At 28.0% G+C, this 27,719-nt stretch overlaps 2 protein-coding genes across 6 annotated transcripts in view; one reads left to right on the plus strand and one right to left on the minus strand.

The window, feature by feature from the left end:
* Positions 1–13,801, minus strand: part of DENR (density-regulated protein) — a 27,882-nt gene extending 14,081 nt beyond the window's left edge. The window contains exons 1-2 of one of the 3 annotated variants that reach the window (XM_067284301.1): positions 13,534–13,547; positions 13,250–13,456 (exon numbers count right to left, since the gene is read on the minus strand). In XM_067284301.1, coding sequence (XP_067140402.1) covers positions 13,250–13,268 — 19 coding nt within the window. In that variant the 5' untranslated portion in view covers positions 13,269–13,456; positions 13,534–13,547. Of the gene's footprint in view, positions 1–13,249; positions 13,616–13,730 lie in introns of those variants that run through there. The other 2 variants (XM_067284303.1, XM_067284302.1) reach the window with 2 other exon arrangements.
* Positions 13,681–27,719, plus strand: part of LOC136986713 (uncharacterized) — a 15,416-nt gene continuing 1,377 nt past the window's right edge. Inside the window, exons 1-5 of one of the 3 annotated variants that reach the window (XM_067284298.1) lie at positions 13,681–13,792; positions 13,952–14,058; positions 22,009–22,079; positions 24,268–24,359; positions 24,502–24,607. In XM_067284298.1, coding sequence (XP_067140399.1) covers positions 13,760–13,792; positions 13,952–14,058; positions 22,009–22,079; positions 24,268–24,359; positions 24,502–24,607 — 409 coding nt within the window. In that variant the 5' untranslated portion in view covers positions 13,681–13,759. Of the gene's footprint in view, positions 13,819–13,951; positions 14,059–22,008; positions 22,080–24,267; positions 24,360–24,501; positions 24,608–27,719 lie in introns of all 3 variants that reach the window. The other 2 variants (XM_067284299.1, XM_067284300.1) reach the window with 2 other exon arrangements.

The following is a 27,719-nucleotide window of genomic DNA, read 5'->3' on the forward strand; positions in this document are numbered from 1 at the left end:
CATAAAAGTTTATGATTGATGGTATCAAAGGCATATATAAAATTCACAAAAACAGCATAAAGTTTTCTTCTCTTTTTTTGTAATTTTAATTGCACCAATGCATTTAATATAAATATTTTTGATCCTGACATCATCAGCCGGGTTGAAAACCTGCTTGCTCCGACACAAAATATTGCATTTAATAATCCAATCTTCCAATTTTTTATTTAATAGATATGTAAATAGTTTACCAATTATAGGAACCAAAGATGTAGGCCAATAATTTTTGGGGTCATATACAATGCCTTTTTTATATATTGGAATAATCAAATATTCAATCCATTTTTCTGGAAAAGCAGAATTTCTTTGAGTAGAGTTAAAAACTTCTAATGTAAGAAGAAAATTTTCTGAAAAACACTTTAAATATTATGTTCTAATAAAGTCAATTCCAGGTGAAGTATCAGATTTAAAACAGTTAATAGCTCCTATTAACTCTTTCAGTATAAAATCTGTAAAACATTCTGTTTCTACCGAAAACACTTTATACACATCCATTGAAAATTGGTCATCATTAATAAGTGAAGAATGTTCTTTAGAGAATTTTGTAGCATAATAATTGAACCATCTTTCAAAGGAAATTCTCAAATTACCCAATGAACTTTTACATTTAAAACTATTACAGTAGAGCGTCGATTATCCGACCCCCGATCAACCATCACATCGGTTAACCGACCGCGTTCTATTCGGCAAATTCAAAAGTCCGCTAGTGACGTGGTGCTACAATATTTGGCTATGTCTTGGCTACTTTATTATTATTTTTGTTAAATTTTTGCGTGTTTTAGCTGGCAACACTGACTCGACCATGAAAGGGAGGCTAGTATTTAAATGAAACTTATTTAACGACGCTATCCAATTGCTGTTTTTAAAATGTGTGCGAGATTTAACGGCAAAAAAACAAGTGTCAGCTGTGAAGCAAAAGAAAATTTTGGACTTCTTTTTCTAATGTATAGGCTGCTTTATGTGAAATATGTTACCCGAATATATATATTTTTTGTTTTATATTTTTCAATATACAGTACAGTACTGTAATTATTTTGTGCAAAATAAAGAAATAATTTTTAACAATACAATAGCAATGATTATTATTTAAAAAAAGTTTGTTAGGATTAACATCGATGAAAATTCAACGCAAAGTAGGTTAATAACGATATACTAATTACATGGGATATACTAATATACTATACTAATAATGTATCTTTCCATACTTTTCGGTTATCCGACTAACCCCAGTCCCCAATTGAGTCGGATAATCGATGCTCTACTGTAATTATTTGCCAAAATGTTTTAGAGTTATTGCATGTCACCAATCTGCTATTTAAGTTCCAAACATAAGATTGTTTCTTCTTTTGACATAATAATTTATATTCTTTTAAATAATTTTCAAACAAAGCATAACACTCATCCATATTTAATTTTTTCACTTTCTTAAATAATTACTTTAGATTTTTTTCTCATGGAGTAACACTATCATACCATGCATTTGTTTTATGCCTTTTAGAAGTTACAGGTTTAATGTCATAAATTAAATCTAGAGAGATTGCCACATTCCACCAGATCACTGGATGTGAGATTTCTTCCATATTCATCTAACAAAACTTTATCCAATTTAACAGCAAAAACAGATTTAAATTCATCCTTCCATATTGCACGCTTTCCAGCATATCATCTATTAGGAACTGCAGATGTTATCAGAGGGATCATTGAAAGAAAAACAGGTGTAATCAGATCCTATCTCAGATAAAACACATAGATCATTTACAATATGAGAATATATTTCTTATGATACTATGATGAAATCAATTACATGCAACTAAGGGAGGCAGTGACAGTAAAATCATCTTTATTCTCCTGGCAGTAAGCCATTTAGACAAACATGAGTATTATCTTCATGGAAATGTTAGAGAATTTTTCCTCTGTTATTAACTATAGAATCCTTTGAAACTAAAAGCAATTTGTCAGTCACTGGTAAAACATGATAAATAATCAGGATATCCCATTCTAGCATTAAAATCTGCAGTACATAAAATCAAATTAGTCCCACGTAGCAACTAATTTTCTATAATCAAAAAAGTATTTTTGAAATCATCATAATTACTGTCAGGCAGGATATAGGACACTATTAGCTGGATATTAGTTAACTCCTCAATGTCTATTTGTAAACTCAGTATAAACTATGTCTGAAATATCCATTTAACCTTAGATATTACATCTGATCTGAGGCTAACAATTAAGCCTCCACTGAGTCTTCCAGGTCCCTCACAACTATAAGCTATTTGATAAATTTTATAATCATCAGAAAAAATTGATTCAATTACCAAAGATGTATGCCATGTTTTCACCAGACAGAATATATTCATATTATATATCAAGTTCCTGAAGTTAGGGAAACAGTATTTGTTACGTAAACCTGCATTATAATAAAAAAGAAGTTTCATGTTATCATCTTGATTCAAATACAGACTTTATATTGATCATCTTTGTCATTTGTTTTATCATGTTGTTTGTCATTACTTTTTAAATAAACTTTGAAAATATAACTAAGTTTTCAAAAGTAATTAGATATAGAATAATGTTTGTATGCAGCATTTTAAATCTTTCATTAACTACAAAATAGCTTATAAAAAATTAACAGATATTAAACAGATAAAAAAATTGTTTTGAGAGATAAAACAAGAGAAAGAGAGAGCATGTTTAACAAATTGTAGAGATGATTATTCTTAGTCATTGAAAGCAAAAGAAAAATTTTTAGGACAATCTAACCCCAACAATTATTATACTAAAATTCTAACATTCTAAAGAATTTTTGTGTAATTCTTCATATAATCAACTTGTGCATTTAAAATTATTTACATTTGAGTTATTAATATCAATCAATGCCTTGTATTTTATTTTCAATAGGTTATTGAAAATGATTAGGTAAATATTAAATTTTTTTATTATTCAAAAGTAAACAGTATAGTTATAAGAATACAAATGAAACAATATTTTAGTCATATTCTTACAGGCAATGAAGTTAAATATAATAATTCATATAACAAAATAATATACACCTGAAAGATAGATATATATAATACAGATAATGCCATTTATTTATTTATACCCAATGATCACGTATCTGTGTTGATTAATGAGCACCAGTGAAACATTCATCTCTCTTAGTTTTCCATTAATGTTCATTATTCATACATATAGTACTTAATTACAAATAATACTTTTTTTTGCAATATTTATTTGTTGATTCTTAATAAGTCAAAACACGGTTAAATTAAATTCATAACCTAATCAATTTTTTTTATCCAGGCATAATTTTTTGGAATTATCCTGAATCTATAAGCTAATTTTCTATGCTTTACTTCAGGGGTCCCCAACGTTTTTGTACCTAAGAGCACATTCTAGAATACTGGCCAGATGGCGGGCACCATTTATTTTTTCAAGGTGAATTTATATTTGGATATACAGTAGAACCTCAATTATCTGGACCTCTATTATCCGGATTGTACAAAATTAACAAAAATTGTACAAATTTGCTGATTTGCACTTGGAAAATTACAACACTGTTTGTTTATGGAAGGCATGGAACAAAATTTTGAAAAGACCATTAGAAATTCCAGTAACACAGTAGAAAGTGGTTAGGAGACATTGCGGAAGCAATAGCACAAATTTCAATACGTGCTGAATGTGACGAAGATTATGTAAGCAAGTGGTTAAATTGCGATGTGAACGATCCTGGATTCCAAATTTTGAATGGTGAGGAAATAATTAAAGATGTATCTGCCTCAGATGAACAAGATCGAGAAGACAAAGAAGGGATTTCCGAAGTAAGAGATAATGGTCCTACACATTCTGAAGCTTTTCAGCGCTTAGATGTTGCCATGAAGTGGTTTGAGAGCTAAAACGAGTGTAACTCAGGACAACTTATATGTCTTAAAAGTATTCGCGATTTAGCAGCTTCAAAAAGAACAGCTAGCTTTAAACAAAAAAGTCATTAATTGAATTCCTTAATAAAAAAATAATTTAATACTGAAGCTATATGTAAATCTAGACAAATAAAAATTATTCATACTGTATGTACATGTCTTTCACTGTCAACTATTATTTTTTCGATTATCCAGATTTTTCCTTATCCGGACTACCTTCAACCCCAATTAGTCCGGATAATAGTAGAGGTTCTACTGTAGTTAATAAAACATACACATAATGTACAGAAAACATTTAATTCCAAAAATGTAATAAAACATACACAAGACTTAACAATAATTTTTACAAAACAAGTAATTACTAAACAATGCATACAAAATCTACAAAGTATAAAAATTCTTTATAAAAAATATAAATCTGAAAGTAAATGTGATTTTTGGCATTGCATTTCATTGGCCACTGCTTCGTAATTAGGAGAGTATGACAATATTCCTGCTCGTAAGCAATCATGGTGTTCATCTGTAAGTCGTGATCTGTACTTTGATTTTATGATATTCAGAACGGACTGGTTTATTTCATTTCAGGTATGGGAAATTTGGTTGGTGAAGATTTGGCGCAAGGGGAAAAAGAGATTGGTCGCATTTCGCTTTGTGCTTTTATCTGTGTTGGATGCCACTTCTACTTTTGAGTGGTTAATCATTAAAAACGAAAAAACTTTTACATAGCATTTTATTGAAAACTGAAATATTTTTATTTTGATCGTGGTCGCACAGCGGCGGGCACACGTAAAATGATCGGCGGGCGCTATGGTGCCCGCGGGCATAGGGTTATGGACCTCTGCTTTACTTGATGATATTGGGTTTCCTTGTATAACAGAATTTCTGTTCAAATTGCAAGGAAAATTTTGATTAGTGTAGAGGAAACTAAATATTTAAGTTTCAACCTGTAGATCAGAAAATCACTCAAACAGCAGTGTAAAGTTTTTATAGGTTGTTGCATAACACTGAAGATCAATCATGTGAATTTGAAGTGAATCTATTACAGACCTTACAACAGTTCACAAAGTTTAGAATGAAGTTCTTCAAAGCATCATTACAAATGAGCTTATCAAATAATTTGATTTTTTGTAGAGCTACAACAACTGCCATATAATATTGGGATAAATATCAGCGATAATAATTTTGAATTACTGATTAATTTGTCTTCCTCTAGAGACAAATTAATCAGTAATTCAAAATTATTATCGCTGATATTTAGCCCAATATTATATGGCAGTTGGTTTAGCTTTATCGTAATGTATTTGGTTTCGTGAGATGTTTATATATGAATTTTCATAGAATCTACAGACTATATCCAAGAATATGGGCCATTCTTATTAATGCAACAAAAGATGAAAAGTGTCATTTCAAAGATTTTGTCAATGTTGGCAATATTGCACTAATTATCTGAAAATGATATCAGTAAGTAAAAATCAAAATAAGAAACAATGGTGAGGAAGAAATAAGCTTCATCAATAACAAGAAATCCTCTTCCTTGTATGCTGAGAAACTAGAAAACACCTGTTCTTTCATTGGAGTTTAGAAGTCACTTTGCATATAAAATAGATGCTTTAAAGATGCTCAAGCACAAGATAATGCCACATGCAAAACAACAGAACTTCAACATCAAATCCATGTCTATGTAACAGGTTTCTTTCATTATGGTATGATTGACTATATGTACTGTATGCACATCAGTGGTTCTCAATCTTTTTGAAGTCGGGGAACACTGAACTTTCACAATTTTTTTTCCACAGAACATTAAAGTTTGACAGTTTTTTCTGCAGAACACTTACAATACATCAGCTTTATAGCAAGGGTGGCAAACCTTTTTGAAATCAAGTGCACTTGTCCTAGTAGATGACAACATTGGCATTTGCTAATTACATTCCCATACAAAAATTATTTTACATTGTATTGATTTTTCTTTTGCAACAGTTGAAAACTTAGTTATTTTTTTAACTTTTAATTGTACATTTTTTTTTTTTTGCAGAACACTTGGAAGTGGCTTCACGAAGCACCGGTGTTCTGCAGACCACGGATTGAGAACTACTGCAGTCCATATAGAATTTACATAAAACCAATTTATGAATTTTCAGGTATATACAATATCTGAAAATCCATAAATAATGGCCAATATGTAAATTTAACTGCATTGTTCACATTAACAGGGTTGTATACAGTCCAAAGTAACAGTTATTTTCACTTCCATTACTCAAACATTTTCTCCTTTTATTTTGAATAATCAAGAATCAACTGTATCTACTGTATATATACAGTAGATGCATTTCAAAAATAAAGATACAAATAAATATACACTGGCTTCACTGACTGACTCATATAAAATGTGTGAGAAGGAACAGACTTATTACAGAAAAAGTGAAACAGTTAATTCAAAACAAAACATTGAATATATTACCAGGAAAATTTGTAATCTCAAAAAGTCAAATATTTTAAGCCTTACAAGATATCAAAGTTTGATCTTTAACATCTCATATTCTGCCACAATGTACACTGGATGATTAACATAAAAATTGGAGGTGGTGCTTAATTTATTTTTAGTCATTTTTTAAACTAATAAAAAAAAAGTTGGCAAGGATTCTTGCACAACTTTCCTGGCACTCTTAATTTACAAATTTAAAGTTGTGTGGAACTATCTGTTATGAGATTTTATTAAACAATTTTTAAACAAAATCTTCAAACCTGTTACTGGTGTGTTCTCCCATGACAACAAAAAAATGAAAGTAGAATTTTTTCATTTTGTTGTCGTCGTGGGAGAACACACCGGTAACAGGTTTGAAGGTTGTTTATTTGCTGCATTCCAGTGTTGAGTTAGTGATGTTTTAAACAATTTTTATATTATTATTATTATTATTATTACAAAAAGGCAAAAGGCTTAATTTTGAAAGTAGAGGTAAGTTTCTAAAAAAATTGTAAATGCCAATAACAAGTAAAATTTTCATTAAGTTCAAACCCACTCGAGATATGACACGTAGCCACCTCTATCTGCACACCTCCTTGACCTTTACTAAAGTTGAATAGAATCAAAGTCTATATAGAAATAATCCTGGCAAGTTTCAAAATTTTTGATTCATCCAGTCTTGAGATAAAATGCAAACTAGTTGCTGACACACAATTTTATAAGGTTTTTTTATTTATTGATATTTTTATTTTAGAACATATTTTGAGCTTAATCTTAAAAAAACTCTGTTTAATCTTATGCTGTTCTAATTGTAATCATTACTCCCTGACATTGTCCAATCAGGAAAAGGATGATTGCATAAATGAATACATCATTGTTTATTCACACACTTAGCTAATAATGGCAGAAAAAACATGAGGCAAAAAAATGTATCAGAAGACAAAAATTATTAGAAGGAATAATAAAAAGTCATCCTGAAATTAAAGATAGAGGTTTCATTTCTAGACTTTATACAAGAAACAAAAAAAAAAAACCTTAAAAAATTGTTTACCAACAATTTTTATCATCCTTTCTTGACCATTCAGATCATACAATAGAACAGTTAAAAGATATGTATTAGTAGAAAATAAAAAAATATAAAGAGACTTCATGTAATCCATGATACCAAAGATTTAACTTAAATACTTAACCTCAAAAGTATGTTTGCTCATATACAGATTGAGCTTCAATTAGAGATGTTCTAAAAATGAAACAAATTCAAAATTTAATGGTCAGTTCTGCTGGTTCAAATGTTTGTCATAAATATGACAGATTATATCTTCAAAGAAGTAACATGATTTCTTATTTTTGAAATCTTGAACATGGGAAGTTTTGCATGATTTGGATGCTTTTATACACAATACCTCTGCCATAGAAAAAAATTCAATGATTTCATGGCAAAAATAAGTTTCATATTATTACATCAAGCTAATCAAAAGTTTCAATATTCGGCCATCAAACTAAATGCACTGAGCTCAAAACAGATACCACATAAAAACTCCAAGCTAAACTCAAAAGTCTTTGCTCCTCCTACAAGAGAGATGCATAACAGCTCCCAGAATATTTTTTGAAGCTAAAATGCACAAAGTTAATTGGCCTTTATTACCTATGATAAACAAATGTTACCACCCTACTTTTACTTTGGGAAAAAAGCCAGCTTTCTTTTGTGTGATTCCATTTGCATTGTAAGTTAAGGAATTCAAACCATAGAGCAGTTACATCTATTAAACAAAGTACAGCAAAACTTAAATTTTTATTAGACAGATGTGTGTGGTTTGTACCCCTATCAATATGCTCAAGGTTACACACTTCTCAAAGTTTATTAGAAACTAAAATAGCTATAGGAAATAGACAGGCTATTGTCAATATTTATATAAATACAAAATCCACATAACTGATTTTTAATTAATGACAAACATTCTGCCATATTATTGGGCTAAAATAAAGCAGATTCATCTGTTTTATTTTAGCCAAATTATCAGAAACATCTTCAAATGAAGTAATTTCATACTTTTTGCCAGTGGTTGTAACAACAAGTTAAAATATTTTTAAATTCAATCTTCTGAATCCTTTATGCTACAGATATAAAGCATTTCTGAGTTTTGTTTCCACATTGTTTTTCAAATATGGAAACAGAGCTTTGCAATATATAAGAATCATTTATTTTGACATGTCAATTTATCAGATTATAACACAAGAATCATTTTCACAATCCTAGCAACATATTTATTAAAATTAAGAATGCTCTTGATCAGTTTGACTTATTTTCAGTTAACAGCACCATCAAACAAAATAATACAATTTAAAAATAGAATGATGTTTGAATTAAAATAGAAACAAGAAATTTAAAACAACATAAAAATAATAAATATACAATAAATAAAAATAAATTCAATTAACAATTATTGGTCACAACACTTACAATATCAAGAATTTGATAAAAAATCTTTATAAATCTTAATATAAAGAATAATAATAAACAACTGCTAAAATTCTAGTTACCATATAGATTATTTAATCAAACATTTTCAACTATGTCTTTGATTCTTTTCAACTTACAAAATAAAACAAAATAGAATTGCTTTTAACTTTTGAAGAATGTTGAAAAATTTACAAAATTCTATTGATAATAGAAACTTAGCTCATTAAAGGAACTGTTAATCGGAAAAAAAATTAAAATGAATATTAATTATAGATTTTTCTAATTTTTTGGAAATTTTAATCTTTTAGTGATAATGTTATGTATCTACAAGTTTCAAAGTACAAATATTCAAATTAATTAATAAACAGATAATTTGTATGATTGGTATTGCTTTTTTTTATCTGTGGTTTTAGGCCCTTTATTGCTATTGCTTATTGCAATAACATTAAAACATACTTGCCAACCTTTAGATTGAAGAATAGCTGGGATGCTTGTAGAAAAATGCTGACAGCATAGAAAGCAAAAAAATTCTTTATTAATTAACATTGATATGCGGCTGTCCATAAATTACATCTGCATTTTTCTTGAAATTTTTACTACCACCTCATGTACCAGTTTCCATAACCCCTCCCCTCTTTGGACATCCAACAAAACTTGACCTCCCATAGAACACTTATCCCTTTACGATAGATAACATAAGTAGAAATGAAACAAACAAGAAATTTTGAAATAAATATGCATAAACAAAATGCATAAACTGTATAAAATTTAAATGAAATAAACAGACAGCCATTGAAGCTCAACCCCTCCCCTCTCCTTATTCTGACTTGTCTTAACCATTACATTAAATTTTATACATTTTGATTAATTGATTTGATTTGATTTAAAATTTATGCATTTTGAAATATATATATATATATATATTTCAAAATTTCTAGCTTGCTTTGTTTCAATTTATGATATCTGTCTATTCAACTTATGATATCTGTCTCTTCGGACATCCAGCAAAGGGAATTTGACTTTTGCTGGATGTCCGAAGAGGAGAGGGTCATAGAAAATTGAACAAAATGAGACAAGAGGGAGAAGGGATAAAAATTTCAAGAAAAATGCAGATGTAATTTATGGACAGCTCCTTATGTGCCTTTCTGCAATGTTTTGCTTTGTTGTTAATTTCTTTTGTTACAATGTACTCACAACAGTTGACATCAGTTTATTGACTTTCACTGCAATTATTAAGGACAATGATTTTTCTGATTGTGATTTATTTCCTATCTCTGTCATTTTTTTTTTTTTATCATACTGAATATCTTTTCCTTTTTCCACACAGCAATGCAAGGCCTCCCATGCATTGCTGTGTGGCAAAACCATCATCAGCCTTACTATTTTACAAAGGTTTGTAATCTGTGTAAAAATTCCATAAATCTAAACGTACCATCTGGTTTCTCTTCTTGAGAAAGTTCATGTATGGCCTGTAGGCTATATTCTTAAGTGATGAATCAGATGTTTCTTCATTTTGTGTGGAGAAACTATAGCACTGCTCAATAATTTGGTCTAACTGTAAAAGCAACTCTTTTCTTTCAGCTGATAAGTTGGCCATAACTGATTTAACCATAATGGCACTGATGTTGCCAGACTTAAAGATGCAATTTAGTTTATCTGCTATTCAAAATTATCACATTTAAACTAAAATTCTCATACATATATAAAAATATCAATCTTGGTTCTTTCCCAGTTGAAGGAATCTGAGAATATCGTTCTGATTCGCTTCAGTCATTCGTAATAAAATATATACAATGTATTCAGCATATATATTGGTATTAGGCTTATTAAATGAACTGTTTATGGGATATCAAATTCTTTAAAAATGCTGACAAAAGGGAAAAGCAGACTGTTCATACAAAACACTGCTGAACAATGCCAAATGCTGATGGTTCGGCAATTATCTTAAAGACACAACAAACTCTCAGTTAGAGCAGGCCAGTGGTGGCTGAGCAACTCCTGTCCATTGTTCCAAATGATAAAATTCTGTTTTCATATAACTATTCTAAAAAATAATGAACTTTTAATGTTTAAATTTGAAATATTTTTGTGCCATTTTATACATACATTTAATAATACTTGCCTATATATTACATTATATTTCAAACATTTTTGGGAAAAAACCCAGACCCTCAGTCTTTCTGATGGTACATTGACTTCAAAACCAGTAAGGCCATCCCACAATGTGCTAGAACCATCCCTATTATAGTTGTTCTAGTTACCCCTCAAGACACACCACGAATGTAATGCATTCCTTTAAACAATTCAAATATCAGGAAGTGTTTTTCCCATTATTTATGAAAAAATTTAACCTATTCCTGGTCCATACAAATAGCCATTTTCATCAAATGATACAAACAGTATAGAAAAAATTATTTACACTATAAGTCTGTGTTTTACTATAATATTAAATATTACAAACTCCAATTGTCTTACAAATACATAATTAGGTCATCAAATAACATGTTTGTAGGGAGATACATACATACATATATATATGCATGTATAAAAAACATTTTTATAGCATCCTCATTAGAAATTTTATCTGAACTGCACTTTCTTCAAATGCAGTAGACAGCAAGGAAAGGTTGTAATGATACTGTACTTTTTATATTAAAAAGCAATACTGTATAAAAACAACAATATAAATAAACAAATAAGTTAGCCTACTAAAATTAATTATTAAATATAAATTTGTATTAAATTTTGTAGTTAAATTTATTGAGCTTCAAAATGTGATAGAATGCAAATATCGCTGAAACAAATGAAACAGATTCTGGAAGAAAACACTTACCAATTTATGAATATTTTGCAAACGTGCTTCAAAAAGTCTGTAATACCAGGATAATTCAATTTGGATATAACAATGAGTACTATATAAGAGCATTTTATTGTAGTGAGAATTTGGACACATGTACTTCGATATCAAGATACATATATTACAACAAACAATAAATGAAACCATTATTAAATTAGGTTATTATTATTTTATCACTTGCTTTATTTTTCAATCTTGATTCATAAACAGTAAACAATGCTGATAATATATAATATTTCTTCGGATGTTTAATAAGTAATGCTGAGTTACATGCTATTGAAATTTTTAATGAGAATAAGATTTGTTAAAAATCATTTAAAATCAGAAAACAAAAAAACTGAAAAGAATCTATAACTCATAAAATTGACAAAATCAATAAGTATCAAATAGATTCTAATTCTAAAATAGTATACGGCATAAATCTAATAAATCTCAATTACAGTAGTAAGAATATGAAAATTTTATCAATGAGCTGCTTTAAATAAACAATAAATATAAAATTAAGATTTCATAGCTTAAGTAGCTTTATTTCAGTAAATAATTGTTAATAGTATTAATTACAGAACAATTCAGTTCAGTTATTTGAATATTCACTATCATTTCAATATAAAGTGAACCCAACAAAAACATCTGATTATTTTACACATTAATGCTATTCCAAAAATAATTTCAGAGAAACTTCAAACAAGTGCTTTTTAATGAAAAGACAATTATTAAATATTATATTAACTGTTAAGTATTTCTTAAGCCAACTCTAAGGGACCAGAACCTATTTAACCCCCAATATTATTTTAAACGATTTTGGGCCCCTGAAAATTCAATGATAAAAATTATTTAATTTTTAACTTTGAGGGGCCCAGCAACACAAAGTATTGGGGGCAAACAGGCTCTAGTCCCTTAGAGTCGGCACCCACAACAATTACACTCTAAACACGTCGATTCCGGAAACGAAACCATCCACGACTATATAAATATTTTGTCGAGAGAGATTTTTAATTAGAGAGTTTACGTATTACGTCGAAAACACATTCATAATACAGAAATAAAATTATACGCAGTATAATCAAAATTAACATCTGCTTTAAAACTTAATTTTGAATGTAATAAACTATCATTACAATAAGGAATTACCACTCGTTATATACATAGTACATAACTAGGTGAATCTTGTTGTTTTGAACACAACGAAGCGTTATAAATTAAGACACTTGGCGGTTAATTTATAACACTTCATTGTGTTCGAAACAACAAAGTTAGAAGCACGGTTTCAGATTATAAAGAAATAGGTAAATCTTGTTAAATCTTTGCTGATCAAGCTCTTCACACTTTCAATTTTGAATGATTAATGCATGTTAATCAAATAAACTTAAACAATTAAGAATTATTTGATCTTTATGTCTCAAAATGCGCCTAAAATATCAGAACGTCTTTCCACCACAAATTTTCTTAAGCATTTTAAAAAATTGTAATGTAAATTACACAAATTTTAATATAATACACGAAGAGATTCTTATACAGGTCAGTAAAACACATCTCTACAGTTGAATTTTAAAACAATACGTATAATTAATCAATTTCATTTAAAACTCAACTGTGTTAAAGGAGATTCGTTAATGAAAATGATTCATATTCCTCCCTAAGGTTTCTGAGAACGATGATGATGGAGACGAATTCTAAACGAATTACTTCCCATTTCTGCGTAATAAATCGAGTAAACTTACCTAATATAAATATACAATTACTATAATACAAATGATCGACTCTTTTTTCTTCCTAATTAAAAAAGCAAATTCTTTACAAAATTCCGATTTATATACTTTCCCAATCAGACCTGATATGTAATGGACGACGAGGAGTTCGTTTATGGAGCAATAAATTCGTTAATATCGATAGTATAATTATTTTACCAATTTTATAATAAATTTTAGAAAAATTCGAATTTTTCTATTTGATCGTTATCTTTCTTAATATCTATAAAATTAATCAAGATATTACTGTAACGTATCGCCTTTTATAATTCCAAGATGGCAACTTCCATATGTTGTATGTTCAGGCACGTGAGTGATATCTAATCCGTGAAATTGTAAAAGAAAAAAATTAATTTAATATAAATTAAATGTTTCGATTTTATATTTGATACTATTTATATATTAATTAAAATCTGGAATTAATTTATTAATTATGAAATTAATATTAAAATAAAATTTTCATTTCAGATAGTGCATAATTTGCCCTTAAAGTCGAAATTATTACATCTTAAGTTGTTTTCGATGGCTTCGGAATTCTCTGCAACCGGCAAGCAGTTCGTTTGTCAAAAAGACAGGTAGTTACTGGATTAAATAACATTTTCCAACAGTTTATTCATTCTTAATAAAACAAAGTTTACAATGCTTGAAAAGTATTTTGTTTAGGAGCAATTGCATTTAAATTAAATTAAATTAAATCTCCAGTAATGCAATATAATTGATTTGAACTAAATATTAATTTAATATTTTAAATTTATTGGAATTTATGTGAATAAAGTTCACTATCTGATTATTAATCAGATTATTATTGGATCGTCCATTTTTATCATGTAATTTAAAACAATGGAAGCTGCAAACAATTCTAAGATCCTACAAGTGTTTACAATAATATTTTGGAGAATTAAAATTTACAGTGGAGCCTTGCTTAACGAGCATAATTAGTTCCAAAATCATACTCGTAATGTGAAACGCTATTAAACGAAACAATTTTTCCCATATAAATTAATGTAAATTACGATAATGCATTCCATGCCAGAAAAAATGCTCAAATATTTTATGTATAACGTTTATTCAAAGAAAATTATACAATATACATTGTTAAGGAGCGTGAATCGTCATTGTCTTTTCTTCTAGCGTGGAATGAACTGACCTGAAATGCGAATTCGATTTGCAGAAAAGAAAACAATTCACAGATACTATGTCTGATAAATGCACCAAACAATATACCAAATTTTTGGGCTTTATTTAAAAATTAGAAATTAATTAATTTGACTTCTATCTCGTATTTAATGTAATAATTATAAATACTGTATTTTATGGCCTATAAGACGCACTTTTTTCTTTGAAAAATTGCCTCCAAAATTAAGGTGCGTCTTATAGTCCGTAAAATACGGTAATTAATTTTTTAATTTAGACATTTCTAATTTAATTTGGAATTGGTCATTAAATTTAATACGAGATGGCAGCATAACTGCCTACTTCTAGTCAAATTAATTAATTTCTAATATTTAATTTTAGTCGTTACATAGCCCAAGATTTGGCATATTGTTTGGCCTGTTTATTATATAATGGGCTACGGTTGTTGATGTTTATACGTAATATGTGTGAACACAAGTTTGGAAAAATGTGTGATCACAAGCGACACTTAGATGCTAGCGGAACGGGTGCTAAACACAGACTGATGGAGCATGCGCACAATCCAGGACTTCTCCTCTCCTGGTCACTTGTTATGCGAAACATTGTTTGTTAAGCGAGTCATTTTTTAACGATTTGTTTTGCTCATTATGCGAAACACTCATTATGTGAAGTTTCACTGTATTTATATAGGCCCTATCAATTTCACCAAGAATCTGGATTTGTTTGGGATGGTCCTGAGTTATTCTGCTTATCACATCTAATGTTCTGTATTCTGGGTTTTATAAATGATATATTAACTATTGGGTTGTTCAGAAAGTAATTTCGTTTTTTCCATAGAAAAATAAACGCAATATTCTTATAATAAATAAATATTTTATTGAATTATATATTGACCATTTTGGTCAAATACCTGGTGTCATTGATTCTGGTGGTAGCATGATTTCACATTCATAAAAATTTTGATCGTCATTTACAAAAAACTGATCCAAGTGATTTTTGACATTGCCATTTCAAGTAAATGTCTTACGGTTAAAAAAAATTTGTATAGACCAGAACAAGTAATAATCTGAGTGTGCCCGATCTGGCGAATATGGTTGGTGTGATAACACATCCCATCTAAGCTATAACAGTTTCTGACGAGTTACCAAACTTGTGTGAAATTTGGCATTATCATGGTAAAACACTACACTTTGTTTGTTGATCAATTCTGGTCTTTTCTGTTTGATGATATTACTCAATTTATTTACTTGATGGCAGTACACTATTGAATCAATTGTTAAATTGTCTGGTGAAAGCTCAAAAAAAATTTCTTTAAAATCCAACCATAGAGAGCATCTCTCATTAATAACGTGGAACCCATATATCGAGCTTTGAAACGAAACCAATTCATTTTAAGTAATAATAAACGGTTCAATTTAACAGATTTAATCTCAGTGATTTCTTGTGTTATTATACGGCAGATTGCTTCAATCAGTACCTTTATTTTGTTTTCATTGGCTTCAAATGGCCATCCAGAATGTGGTGTATCTTCGATATTAAAATTGCCAGAACGCAATTTTGTAAACCAGTTTTGGCACTGTCTTTCTATCAATACATCTTCTCCAAACAAGTACCACAATTTTTTTCTTGTTTGAACAGCATTTTGGTTTTTTAATTATAAAAAAGCAAAATATGCCGAAAATGATGCTTTCGATTTTCCATATTTGATGGGTCACCAAAAAAAAAACAATTGTACAGAATCAAACAAATTTTTTTTACAAATAAGCCTTAAAATGTCAGCTGTCGAAGTATATAATGAAAATGTGGTTTAAAATAAAATTAGCTGGTAAAAATAAATCTAATTCCTCTAGTAATAAAAAAACGAAATTACTTTCTGAACAACCCAATAATACAAGAAAAACTCAATTTAACATATTTTTCACCAATTACTTCAAATCTTCATAAACCGCAATGTTAATGTTATGGTATTTAGTATTTTTAATTTTGCATATTTTTGGGTTTAATGAATCAAAAACTCAATCCTTAGATGAATTTTTACCTGAAATAACATTTCAAAAAAATGTACTATATTTCATGTTTGGATGGTTGGGGAGTTATAAAAATAAAATTAATTAGTGAGATTATTTTGCCCCGTGAGAGTGAGAGGACACCATATTCTATAGTTTTGATGCCTTAGCAACTATTGCTGGACCCAGAGATTAGCATAGGTTGTATATTAAGTCAATATTGAGTCAATTTTCAGTCTACTATTAGGCACTATCGATTCTCCAGTCCCGATACAGTATTCTTATGCACTATAAATCCAGATATGTCATTATGGCAACGAGTACAAAATACAAAAAGAAATACAGTGGTGCCTCGTACTTCAAATTCAATTCATTCTAGGAGGTCATTCGAACTCCAAATCATTTCAAGTCTGAATCAATTTTTCACATCAGAAATAACGAAAAGTGAATTAATCCATTTCCAGACCCCGAACAATACCCATTTCAATAAAGTTAAAACAGCAAATACACATAGTTTAAGGTAAAATAACAAAATTAAATGTCCTAATAATAAATTAAAACTGAAAGCAATAAATAAAATACATAAATACTGTATAATAAAACGAAAATTACATTTATTGGTTGTGCATGCCGTTGACTTCAGCATCTTAATAGTTATGTGATTTAATTATAAGAGTTGTGAAATTTAACGTATTAAAGATAATGTGAGATTTTATTCTTTGTTTAGAATCTTACTTTAAACTCTTTACTTCTTTACATCTTGTTTGAATAAAATTAAGTTGCAATGTCTTCAGATAAAAAAAAAGCATTTTAGGCATATTATAAGTTTTGAAAAGAATATAACATTGTACAAACAGTAAAAAAAATTGTAATGTGGAGGAGGAAGATGCTCCAAAACTTTAAACATGTCAAGTGTGTAATATATAAAATACAGAAGATACAAAAAAAGTCTTCATTTCTGCCCCACCAGGAACTAACAGTCCTCCTTAGTAGATGTTCTTTGTATCTTCTGTATTTTATATATTGTAAATATACTGTCTGGCATTATTAAATTATGTCAAATGTGGTTTAAAAAGTTGTTTGGAAAATTTTGAACTAAAGGATACAAAACTTACCAAAAGCTGTCAACAAAGAAATATTGCAAGAAGAAATTGTTAAAAATCAACAAATAATACATTATACATGTGTATAACCAAACACACCAAAAATAAAGCGAAAAAAAGCACTGAGAACATACAAATGTAACGCAAGAGCAAGAGCGAGAATCGACTTGGACACATAATAGATTGCATTTATGTTCTGAGTGCATTTTTTTCACTGCACACACAGTTCAAACTTTGAAGCTTCATTAGAACTCCAAGGCAAATTTTTGTTGAATTTTGCATTTGAAGTATGAGGTACCACTGAACTTAATGCACAATAGCTGTAATGATATTGACAAAAATGTGTTTATGGTTTAAACTCAGAAACTGTAACAATGAAAATACATTTAATCCTTATTAGGAAACAAATGAGTATCCTTGATTACTTTCAAAAAACATCTTAACAATTTGTTATCTTTGTGTAAAACATGTTTAGAGGTGCCAATCATTGTACATTATATTGTATGAAGTAAATAGAATTTGAAGCATCACTTTATTCTGAATGCATTTACACATATATTTTTTAAGAATGTTTGATTTTATTTTGTGATTTAATGTATTTTTTCACCAATTCCTTGAAAAACATTAAATTGAGTTTTTACTGTGTATAATTTTTGAACTAGATTCTGTTCTAAACATGAATAAATCTTGTTTGAGCAATTATTCCAATTTAAAGTAATATTATTGATTATCTTTTTTATGTTAACAATAGTAACAATTCAGTCTAAAATTGTTTGCTTTTTCCACCCTTCGGCACTGAAGGAATTTTATTTTATGCTAATTTTGATTCAACTAGACTTTCAATGAGGCAGTTAAATAAGGAGAGATAGGCCTGATATATCTGGACTAAATTTCAGATTAAATTTGTACACATTTGTCCCTTTGGCTACTCATTTCCAGCTCAAACAAAATGCTTGGGTCACAATCTATTACTTTGAAAGTTAGTTATCCCAATTACATATACTCTACTTGAAATATTAAATTATATGAGGAATTATTGATTTTCTATGCAAACCTTTATGAATTGGATAGCCAGTTCTGAGTGCAGAGATAAAACAAAGAACAAAAAACACATAGATACTTATGCTCAATAAATCTTTAAATAAAATATACAAATAGATGAGCCATTAAAGAAGAATTAGATTAGTGTACAGAAGAAATTCTGTATATAATCTGCTTCAGAATAACATGCAAACTGGACACCAATAGAATCCCTGAAGTGTATGAAATCTGTCTAACAGATAGCCTACTCAACAAGGAAAGAGTAGATATAGGATACAATGTCAAGCTGTTTACCCACCAGGGCCCAGATTCATGAATGTCTTGTAAAACGTGACATAGTATCTCTTCATTATCATAAGTTACAAAAAACTAATGATATTTTATATTTCGTATTCATAAAACACATCGTAGCACTTACGAAAAAACAAGAAATTGGTAGCGAGAGTCTTATGACATCACTAGTGACTAGTGATCCATTTTAATAGAGCCAATAACAAACATATAAGAATTTTCTCACTGCATGTAATACTTAATCTGTGGTCTGAGGAAAGGTAGTCATTTATTTCTTTAGAATTAAAATGGATAGGAATTAGTTACTTTTAGATTAATTATTTGTATGTATAATAGATGATACCAAAATTGATACTTGTAGTTATATTAATAGAAATATTGAAGAAGTTTTGAAAGAAATTGACAAGCTATTTTTTTTGTAAAAAAAAAATAACATTAAATTATAATGAATCGGATTTTTTAATCATCACCTTCTACAAACAGTTTTAATTCCATTGTGAAGAATTCTATCAGTTTTTTTCATCATTTGATAACATCTTAGAAGTTTCAAATCAGAGAAGTTTAGAAGAAACAATCAGGAAAAATCGTCGACTTGATTATCTATCGATAGAACCAAATATTCAAAATCAGTACATAGACTTATGGGAGCTCTACGTATTGTAGTAGTTACGAGACTTTTTACAATATCACACCTTACAAAGTGCTTCGTGAATATGAGACATTTTGCATCTGGAAACTTAAAATGAATTATCTCATAACTTACAATATGAGGTGTTTGTGAATCCGGACCCTGATTTAAAGAATACCAATGACAGGATATTTTTAACACTGCCTTCTTTTTACATGTACGTACAAGATACTGTTATATATTTTAACCAAATTAACCAAATTAAAAATTTTTTTAAAAATGGAGAGTTATAAACACATCACATGACAAGAAACGCATTATTTTTAAAGACAGTTGTAATTCTCATTTTCTTAGAATATCATTCCATATCTTTCTACTGGTTTCATAGATGTCTTTAAGCTCCAAAGCATTTTTGATCCAAAGGAGACAGTATCCTCACTTGAGAGGAATCTTCCTCTAGTATAGGGAAAGATTTATATAATAATAATCCTCATTGCTGGGAAAGATGTAAACTTGTTTTGACAATTTATATCTGTATTTTGTTAATTTAATTTATATAAATTAAATGTATATAAGGCAATGGATATCTGCAAAAGATCAAATGTGCATGCATTTGAAAGAACATGAAATTTAAATGCATTTTATTATAGAATGATATAGTCTGAGGATGATTAAATTTAAAGGCAAGAATGTTTGCCTACATTATAATTTTTGCTGGTTTCAAGGGTATCATTATTTAATAGTGTAATAATGTCTAAGTTTAAAGTTAACTATATAATAAAACAGATGATTAATACAGGTCATTTTCCAAATCTTGGCTCAGAGCTGTGCATTATTCAAGTGGGGCTCTAGAGCAGTAATGACAGTATTGGAAATAAACAAGAGCAGCTTCTATTGGAATGCCTATTGGAGAACCACATTATCTACTTATAGTATTTTAGCTACATATAATATAGTTATCACTATTACTTTAATAGTACTTTGTCTGATTAGGTAAACAATTATTTAAATCCTTCAACTTTATGAACCTATCCTAAGCTTTCAGTTGCCTGTTTGAGCTTAAGTTGTGAGATCTTTGTATATGTTACACTATGTAATAGCCAGAAAATTTACAAAAATATTATATAAGTAAGTTTATAAAAAGAAATTGTATACATATGTAGGATCCACAATAAGGGTCTAGAAGAGTGTATGCAGCTTGTGAGCCACAGTTTGGTCACTGTTGATATATATCAAGGAAAACTAGCCAAAGATTCATGAAGCAATGTTTCATGAATCTTTGGCAAAGATTCATTTTTCATTGCTTCAAAAACCTAGGTCATCCTATACACGCGAGCAAAGGATTCTTTGCATTTTTGCAATAATTTTTGTGAACCGTGTGTTCGCATTTTTTACAGGATGCTCACCCTCTGGTGTTTAAAAACAAAAGTATTTTATCTGGGTCATTTCAGTCGTTCTTGTGTATTGTCAGGAGTAAAGATGAATAGGAATAGAAAAAGCAAAGCTTTTGAATTAAATTCCAATTTGAAATTCCAAAATCACACAGGAGCTTGATAAGTTTTAATCCATTCCAGTGTGAAAACAGATGATTATTTGGAAATCAGAATTCAGAGAAACTCGTAAGTGTAATCGACGGAGAGTGGATTCGACTGTTAAAAATTGGCAAAAAAAAGGTTTCCGATCATCCAGCTTTACATGAATAAATTATGTTGTCGATTTTATAAGATTTTTCCTTAAAGTTTAAAATGCAAGTAATTTTTGTGGGACAATGTGTGCATTTACATTCATTTGATATTTTAATTGTGATTAAAGGAAATAAAATTAGAATTGTATTAATAAAATTAATTTTCTTTATTTCTATCTTTAAAGTCACACCTCGTCCTATATGCAAGATCATCTTATAAGCGAGTAAATATGGTATATCAGTGAATGTTTTTCTTGATTATATAACAAAACAAAAATATTTTTACATAATTATATTAAAAGTAGCAAAAGACAAACATTCAATTTAAATAATGTATATTAGAGCTTAACACAAACAGAATAAATTCCTTTTAAAATATATAAATTATTCAAGATTTGTAATTAGAATGACCATTTCTTCAAATTACAAACAATAGATTTCAAAGTAATGTATTTTATTAAAATGTTTTTTATAAAATTGTAAATTAGTATAAATTTATTCAGATAATTATTTATATTAGAATGAATTTAATAAATTCTTTTAAGAAGCTCTTTGTTTCATGAAATATAAACATAAGTTATGCCTCACATAAGAATTTTGTTTTGCATGTTTCTTCAAATTAATTTTTTTTGTTACAGATATAATGGTATTACAGTTGAGACTGCTGAAATAACATTTTCTGATGTAGAATTTGAAGAAATACTTAAAGGTAAGATGTTAAATATAATAGCATAATGTTAAATCTGGATAATTATTTGTTAGATATTAATACACCCAATTCTGTTTTTACACAATTTTTATTTAATATGAATCGGAGAAAAATTTCATTATCTTTTTTTTTACATTACAGTTTATGTAGCACTTGTTTTGCATTATTCACCTTCATGTTATTTTTGGTTCCAGTTAGAAAAGAAATTTTTGGGTAATTCTCCTAAATCATATATATAACTTCAATTTTTCTTACACATATTTTGTTGGAATGTATCTATCATATAAAGACCAAATTTGGTTCAATTATTAATTCATGTGCTTTTGTGTCCTTATTATACAATTTATTATATAAATGTCTACTGGGACATTTATTGTAGACTTATTTACATATTAACTCATTGATACTATGTTATATTGATAGTATACAACTCTAATAGTGCCACTCACTATGGTATCGTCAAAAGTATATACCATAATTTTACTGTTGTCCTTACAGCAACATGCATAGTGTATATTACAATTCAGCAAGCTTGTTATGACTACATTGTTCATGAATTGTGAGTATGCTAGCACTTTCTATGACAACATGTATCTGTATCACAACTACTGTATACATATGTTATTATGATAATATTGTGAGTGCAAATCATTACTTAAGATTAATGAAAAAAGAGACTTGTGACAATTTTGAAAATACAGAAAGTAAAAACAAGTTTGATTTTGAACTGTATAGAAACAATTTGAATGGTACTGTAGTAAAGGAAAATGAAAGTAATTACAGTATGCTGCTGAGAATAATAGTGATTTAAATGACATAAGAGTGTAAAAAGAGAAAAAAAAACAGAAAATATGTTAGAGTGATATTGATGATGATGAAACATATCTGAAGAAGAATGATATGATGTTACAGAAAATGAGGATAATCCACAAAGAACAGTTGCTTAATTAAAAAAGTTCTTTGGATTGCAAGTCATACATATTAAAAACTTCTTGGAATGCAAAATGTTAAAACTGTATATACTAAACTAACTAATTATCTGTGAATTTGAATTTTAGACAAATGTGATGATCTGATGACATTTTTGAAAATTAATAAATTTGAATTAATTAAGTTTTGATATGTTTGATAAATGTATGTATGGTCTACATTAAAATGGACTCTTGTTGCTGATTCAAGATTACCCTAAGCTCTTATTGGATGTAAGATATTCAAATTTTAAGTAAAAGCTTCTTCTTTACCATAAATTAAATATGACTACATTTTAGAGTTATATATTTGTGATTAGTTTTTCAATATCTGTTTAATCTTATCTTTTTAGAAAATTATAAATTTTTATTTTTATTTTGGAATTTGCTCTGTGAGTGATTTATACAGTTTTGTTTGACTTCAACTTTCATATGACTTTATGTCATGCAATTGCATAATTCATGATCATAGGATATTTTGATTTTTTACATTCTTAATAGTGAACTTCATTTATTTCAAAATCTAAAAAAAATGAAATCCAGAAAAGTTTAAACTGTACTGAAGTTTTTATTAATATACTAGTGATGAAATTTATAGTAATGAAAGAAGTTAGGTAATATTTGTGGCATTGAATTTTATGAAATTTACTCTTTCAGTATACTTAGAAGTTTTAATTATTTGTTTTTATATAACTTTTAATCATGATTTTTTATGTTAAATTATTAATACTTTATTTTATATGAAGAGAATGATTTTTTATTTACATTAAATGCGTTTTCCATATATAAATTACATTATATTTTTAGAAAATATATCTTTAATTTATTCTTATGCTTAAAATTAAAATTACTGTATTTGATGCTTACATTTCCAATATAAGATTTAATGTTAGATTGTACAATAAGTTTAAATTTTTCTGATTCATTCATTTTTATGAATATTATAATGAGATATTATTTTTAATTTTGATTAATTTTTATAAACAAATCAAGCTGTACAGTATTCAATTAGTATTTATATATAGGTCAGTAAAGTATACAGTTAGGTCAGTAAAGTATACATTTTTGCCATGAATTTACTATACAAAAATTTAAATAAATTTATTACACAATCTATTAACTAGTTCTTATCATTTCAGATCTATTAACTTTGAAAAGATGATATTGTATTTAATTTTATAACTAAGTTTTAATATTAAAATTCTCTAATTTTCTTGTAGCTTCCTTAAGTGAGTGGATGAACAATGGAATTCGTGGAGTCTGGTTTCACGTTCCTCGAAGCAAAGCTTCCTATATACCAATACTTGTAAATGTATGTTTCTCATCTCTTTGCTTAATTTTTCAGTTTTTATTTATTTAATTTATGAACATTCTGAAGTGTAAAAATTATTTGTAATTTTTCTTGTATCAAAATTCTCTGATTCCAACCAATCAGTCTATTTTTAATTTTACAGCACGGTTTTGAATTTCATCATTCCAAAGCATCGTATTTGATGTTGACGAAATGGTTACCAAGTTCTGAACCGAATTTGTTGCCTCAATATCCACATACTCATATAGATAAGTATTTCATAATATATTGGATGTTGTGATGCTAACACAATATATAACACATAGGTGCATAAAAAGTTGTTAAAATGGTTGTTGTCCCATAGTTCTTTTGCAATATTTAATTTTTTTCATTGTGTGTTAAAAGCCTTAAAATCAATAATATTTAGTTGGAAACAATTTTTGTATTTCTTGTAATCCATTAGTATATTATTGTTGAACAAAAATCATGTTATTTTCTTCTGATTGCCAAGAAAAAATTGAATAATTTGCTTTCTTTCTGAAATCTTTGTGAAAGTGAAATGCACCTAAAACCTAAACAGTGTTGTTGTATTGTATTAGTAAGTACATATGCACAGTATTTTATTACAATATACAATATTACGTAGACTTATGTATGACTTTGAGAACCATATCCCATTATTGCCATTATTCTTCATGTTTGACTTACAAAGGATGTCCCAGAACAGAAAGAGAGAGAGAGAAAGCTATGTTGCAGTTGTAGACTACCTGTATATAAAGTTAAAAAATTTTAAAAATACCATAAAGGTGTAAATTGATGTTATTTACCTGTTTCCCATAAAAGTTGCTGACAACTTTGTACTATACAAATTCTCTAATTAATACACAAAGTATTAATTAAGTGGAATGTATTATTTACAAAAATTTGATGTCACCCAGGTCTGCATGCAGGATTTTTAAATGGGGAGTTTTTTAAAAAAAAAAACATTATTTTTCCATAATGTAGTTTATTCATTTTTATAATATAGATGTATAGAGTAATACAATACAGTAGACTAAGGAGAAACTAAATGGGTACAAAATAAATATAAGTTATATACAATATATTGTTTCAATTTAAGTTTTTTAATTTTTCTCAAATGGGAAGAGAGAAATCTTCAAAATCCTGTGTGCACAGCCTTGATATCATCTATACTTGTCATTGCATTAATCTTTTATGAAGAAAATAATGAATTGAATTTAATTCTTTTGTGAAATAATGATGTTCTATCTAAAAATTGCAAACGTAAAAATTTTCAATATCAAAAGTATAAACACAAAGTCACTGACAAAAAACCTTTTACAGTGTTGTATACGACAGAGAACCAACTAACGTTTTTGGCCTCCACCAAGGCTTTCTTCAGGTTGAGAACTAAATGTCATCCCCCTCCAGACCACCAGAATGATGCGTCCGGTTTTTTGTTGGTGACTTTATGTGTGACACTGCAGTGTTAATAGTAGAAGACGTTTATTGTGTTATCAAAAGTATAAATTTTTTCTTTACCATAATTGTAGTTTGTTCTATAATCATTTTATTTATTATTCAATTAATATTAACTAACTAGAATGGATTAGTGGATAAACTTCAGCTTGCTGAACTTTACAATCATTCTGCAAGTATATATGAAATTATACATATTTGTTTTTATATTTTGACTGAAAATTTTTCAGAATTTATGTATTTTATAATCATCACTTTTTTTAAACTATCTGATAATGCAGAATTAATTGAAGGATAATAATTTGATTTTATGATTGATTAAGTTCAAATAAGAATAAATTACAGAATATATAACATTTATATTAAATTATTGTGAAATTTAACAAAGTTTTCAAATATTTTAAACATCTGTTATAATATTGAAATTGGGCAACCAACTTTTATGAAGAATTCAATTATTATGCCTTCGTGTCCTTTATCATAACTTAAATTTATCTTTGTATACTAGTACATTTATCAATTAACAGGACTTATTATATTGGAAAATTATGGGTGCAGATATTTAGTCTTACAGTTCAGGAATAATATTTTTTATTTAGTTCACCTGAACACATACACTTTAAGCTTGTGTTTCGGACTTGTTTGTCCCTCCTCGGCAGGCATTCAAAAAGCACTTTCTACAATTAACAATTAAAATGTTTTTTTTGTTACAATTATAATTAAAAATTAAAATAAACACATTAATTTCCCGACAATAAAATAATAAAATTCTTACAGTTTCTGTATTTCCGAACTTCTTTAAAGATTCAAATATACTTGTAATCCACATTAACCATATAATTCGAACCGTATACCTATTTTTTATACATCATAATTAATCTTATTAAATTTATAATTGTAATTTCATCTAAAATTTCTACATTAACTACTTACATTTTTGATTATTCTTTTTTACTTAATCTATATTTACAATTCATTCCAAAACTCTCCTTTTATGCTTTCCCCTCCTTCTCCGTTCTATAATGCTTCTCCAGGATTGGTGGATTTCCCTTTCGGTATTGTTATTTATTCTTTCTGTTTGTCTGATTATATTTATATGTTCATATAACTGATGTTTATAATTATTTTCTTCTTTTTTCCTTATTTTAACAGTATTTAAATCAATTTCACAATCTTCCATATTACAATGTTCAGCCACTGCTGAATTTGCATATTTTCCTTTTATTGCTCTAATATGCTCACTTAATCTTATTTTTAATTTTCTTTTTGTTTCTCCAATATATGTTTTCTTTGGGTTACAATTGCAATTAAATGAATATACAACACCTTTTTCCTCTGTTATATCATAATTTTCTTCTTTTCTATAACACAAATATTTTTTAGTTGAATTTATTTTTTCAGGTATTAAATTAATTCTACTTTTTACAACTTTTTTAATTCTTTCAAATAATTTGGTGGCCTACATATCTTAATTTAACAAATTTTTTCTCTCTGTCCATTGATTTTGATTGATTGTCATTACGTAATTTTTCATTCCATTTATTTAGTAAACATTTTGGGTAGTCATTTAAAATAAACATTTTAATTATTTCTTCCTCCTCTTGTTTTTTGTTTCTATTTCACTTGTTCTTTGTCTTATTTTATTCATATACATTTTAAATATATTATATTTCATACTAACAGGTATAACAGATTTATAATTAATTATTTGGTGAACTAAATAAAAAATATTATTTCTGAACTGTAAGACTAAATATCTGCATCCATAATTTTCCAATATAATAAATCCTGTTAATTGATAAATGTACTAGTATACAAAGATAAATTTAAATTTTATGAAGAATGTTTGTTTGAGTAATGTGAGAACAGCTGAACCAAATTCTATGAAACTTTGTACATATA

This window comes from Centruroides vittatus, unplaced genomic scaffold (genome assembly GCF_030686945.1).
Source record: "Centruroides vittatus isolate TY-2023 unplaced genomic scaffold, ASM3068694v2 scaffold_1167, whole genome shotgun sequence".
In the NCBI taxonomy this organism is placed as follows: Eukaryota; Metazoa; Arthropoda; class Arachnida; order Scorpiones; family Buthidae; genus Centruroides; species Centruroides vittatus.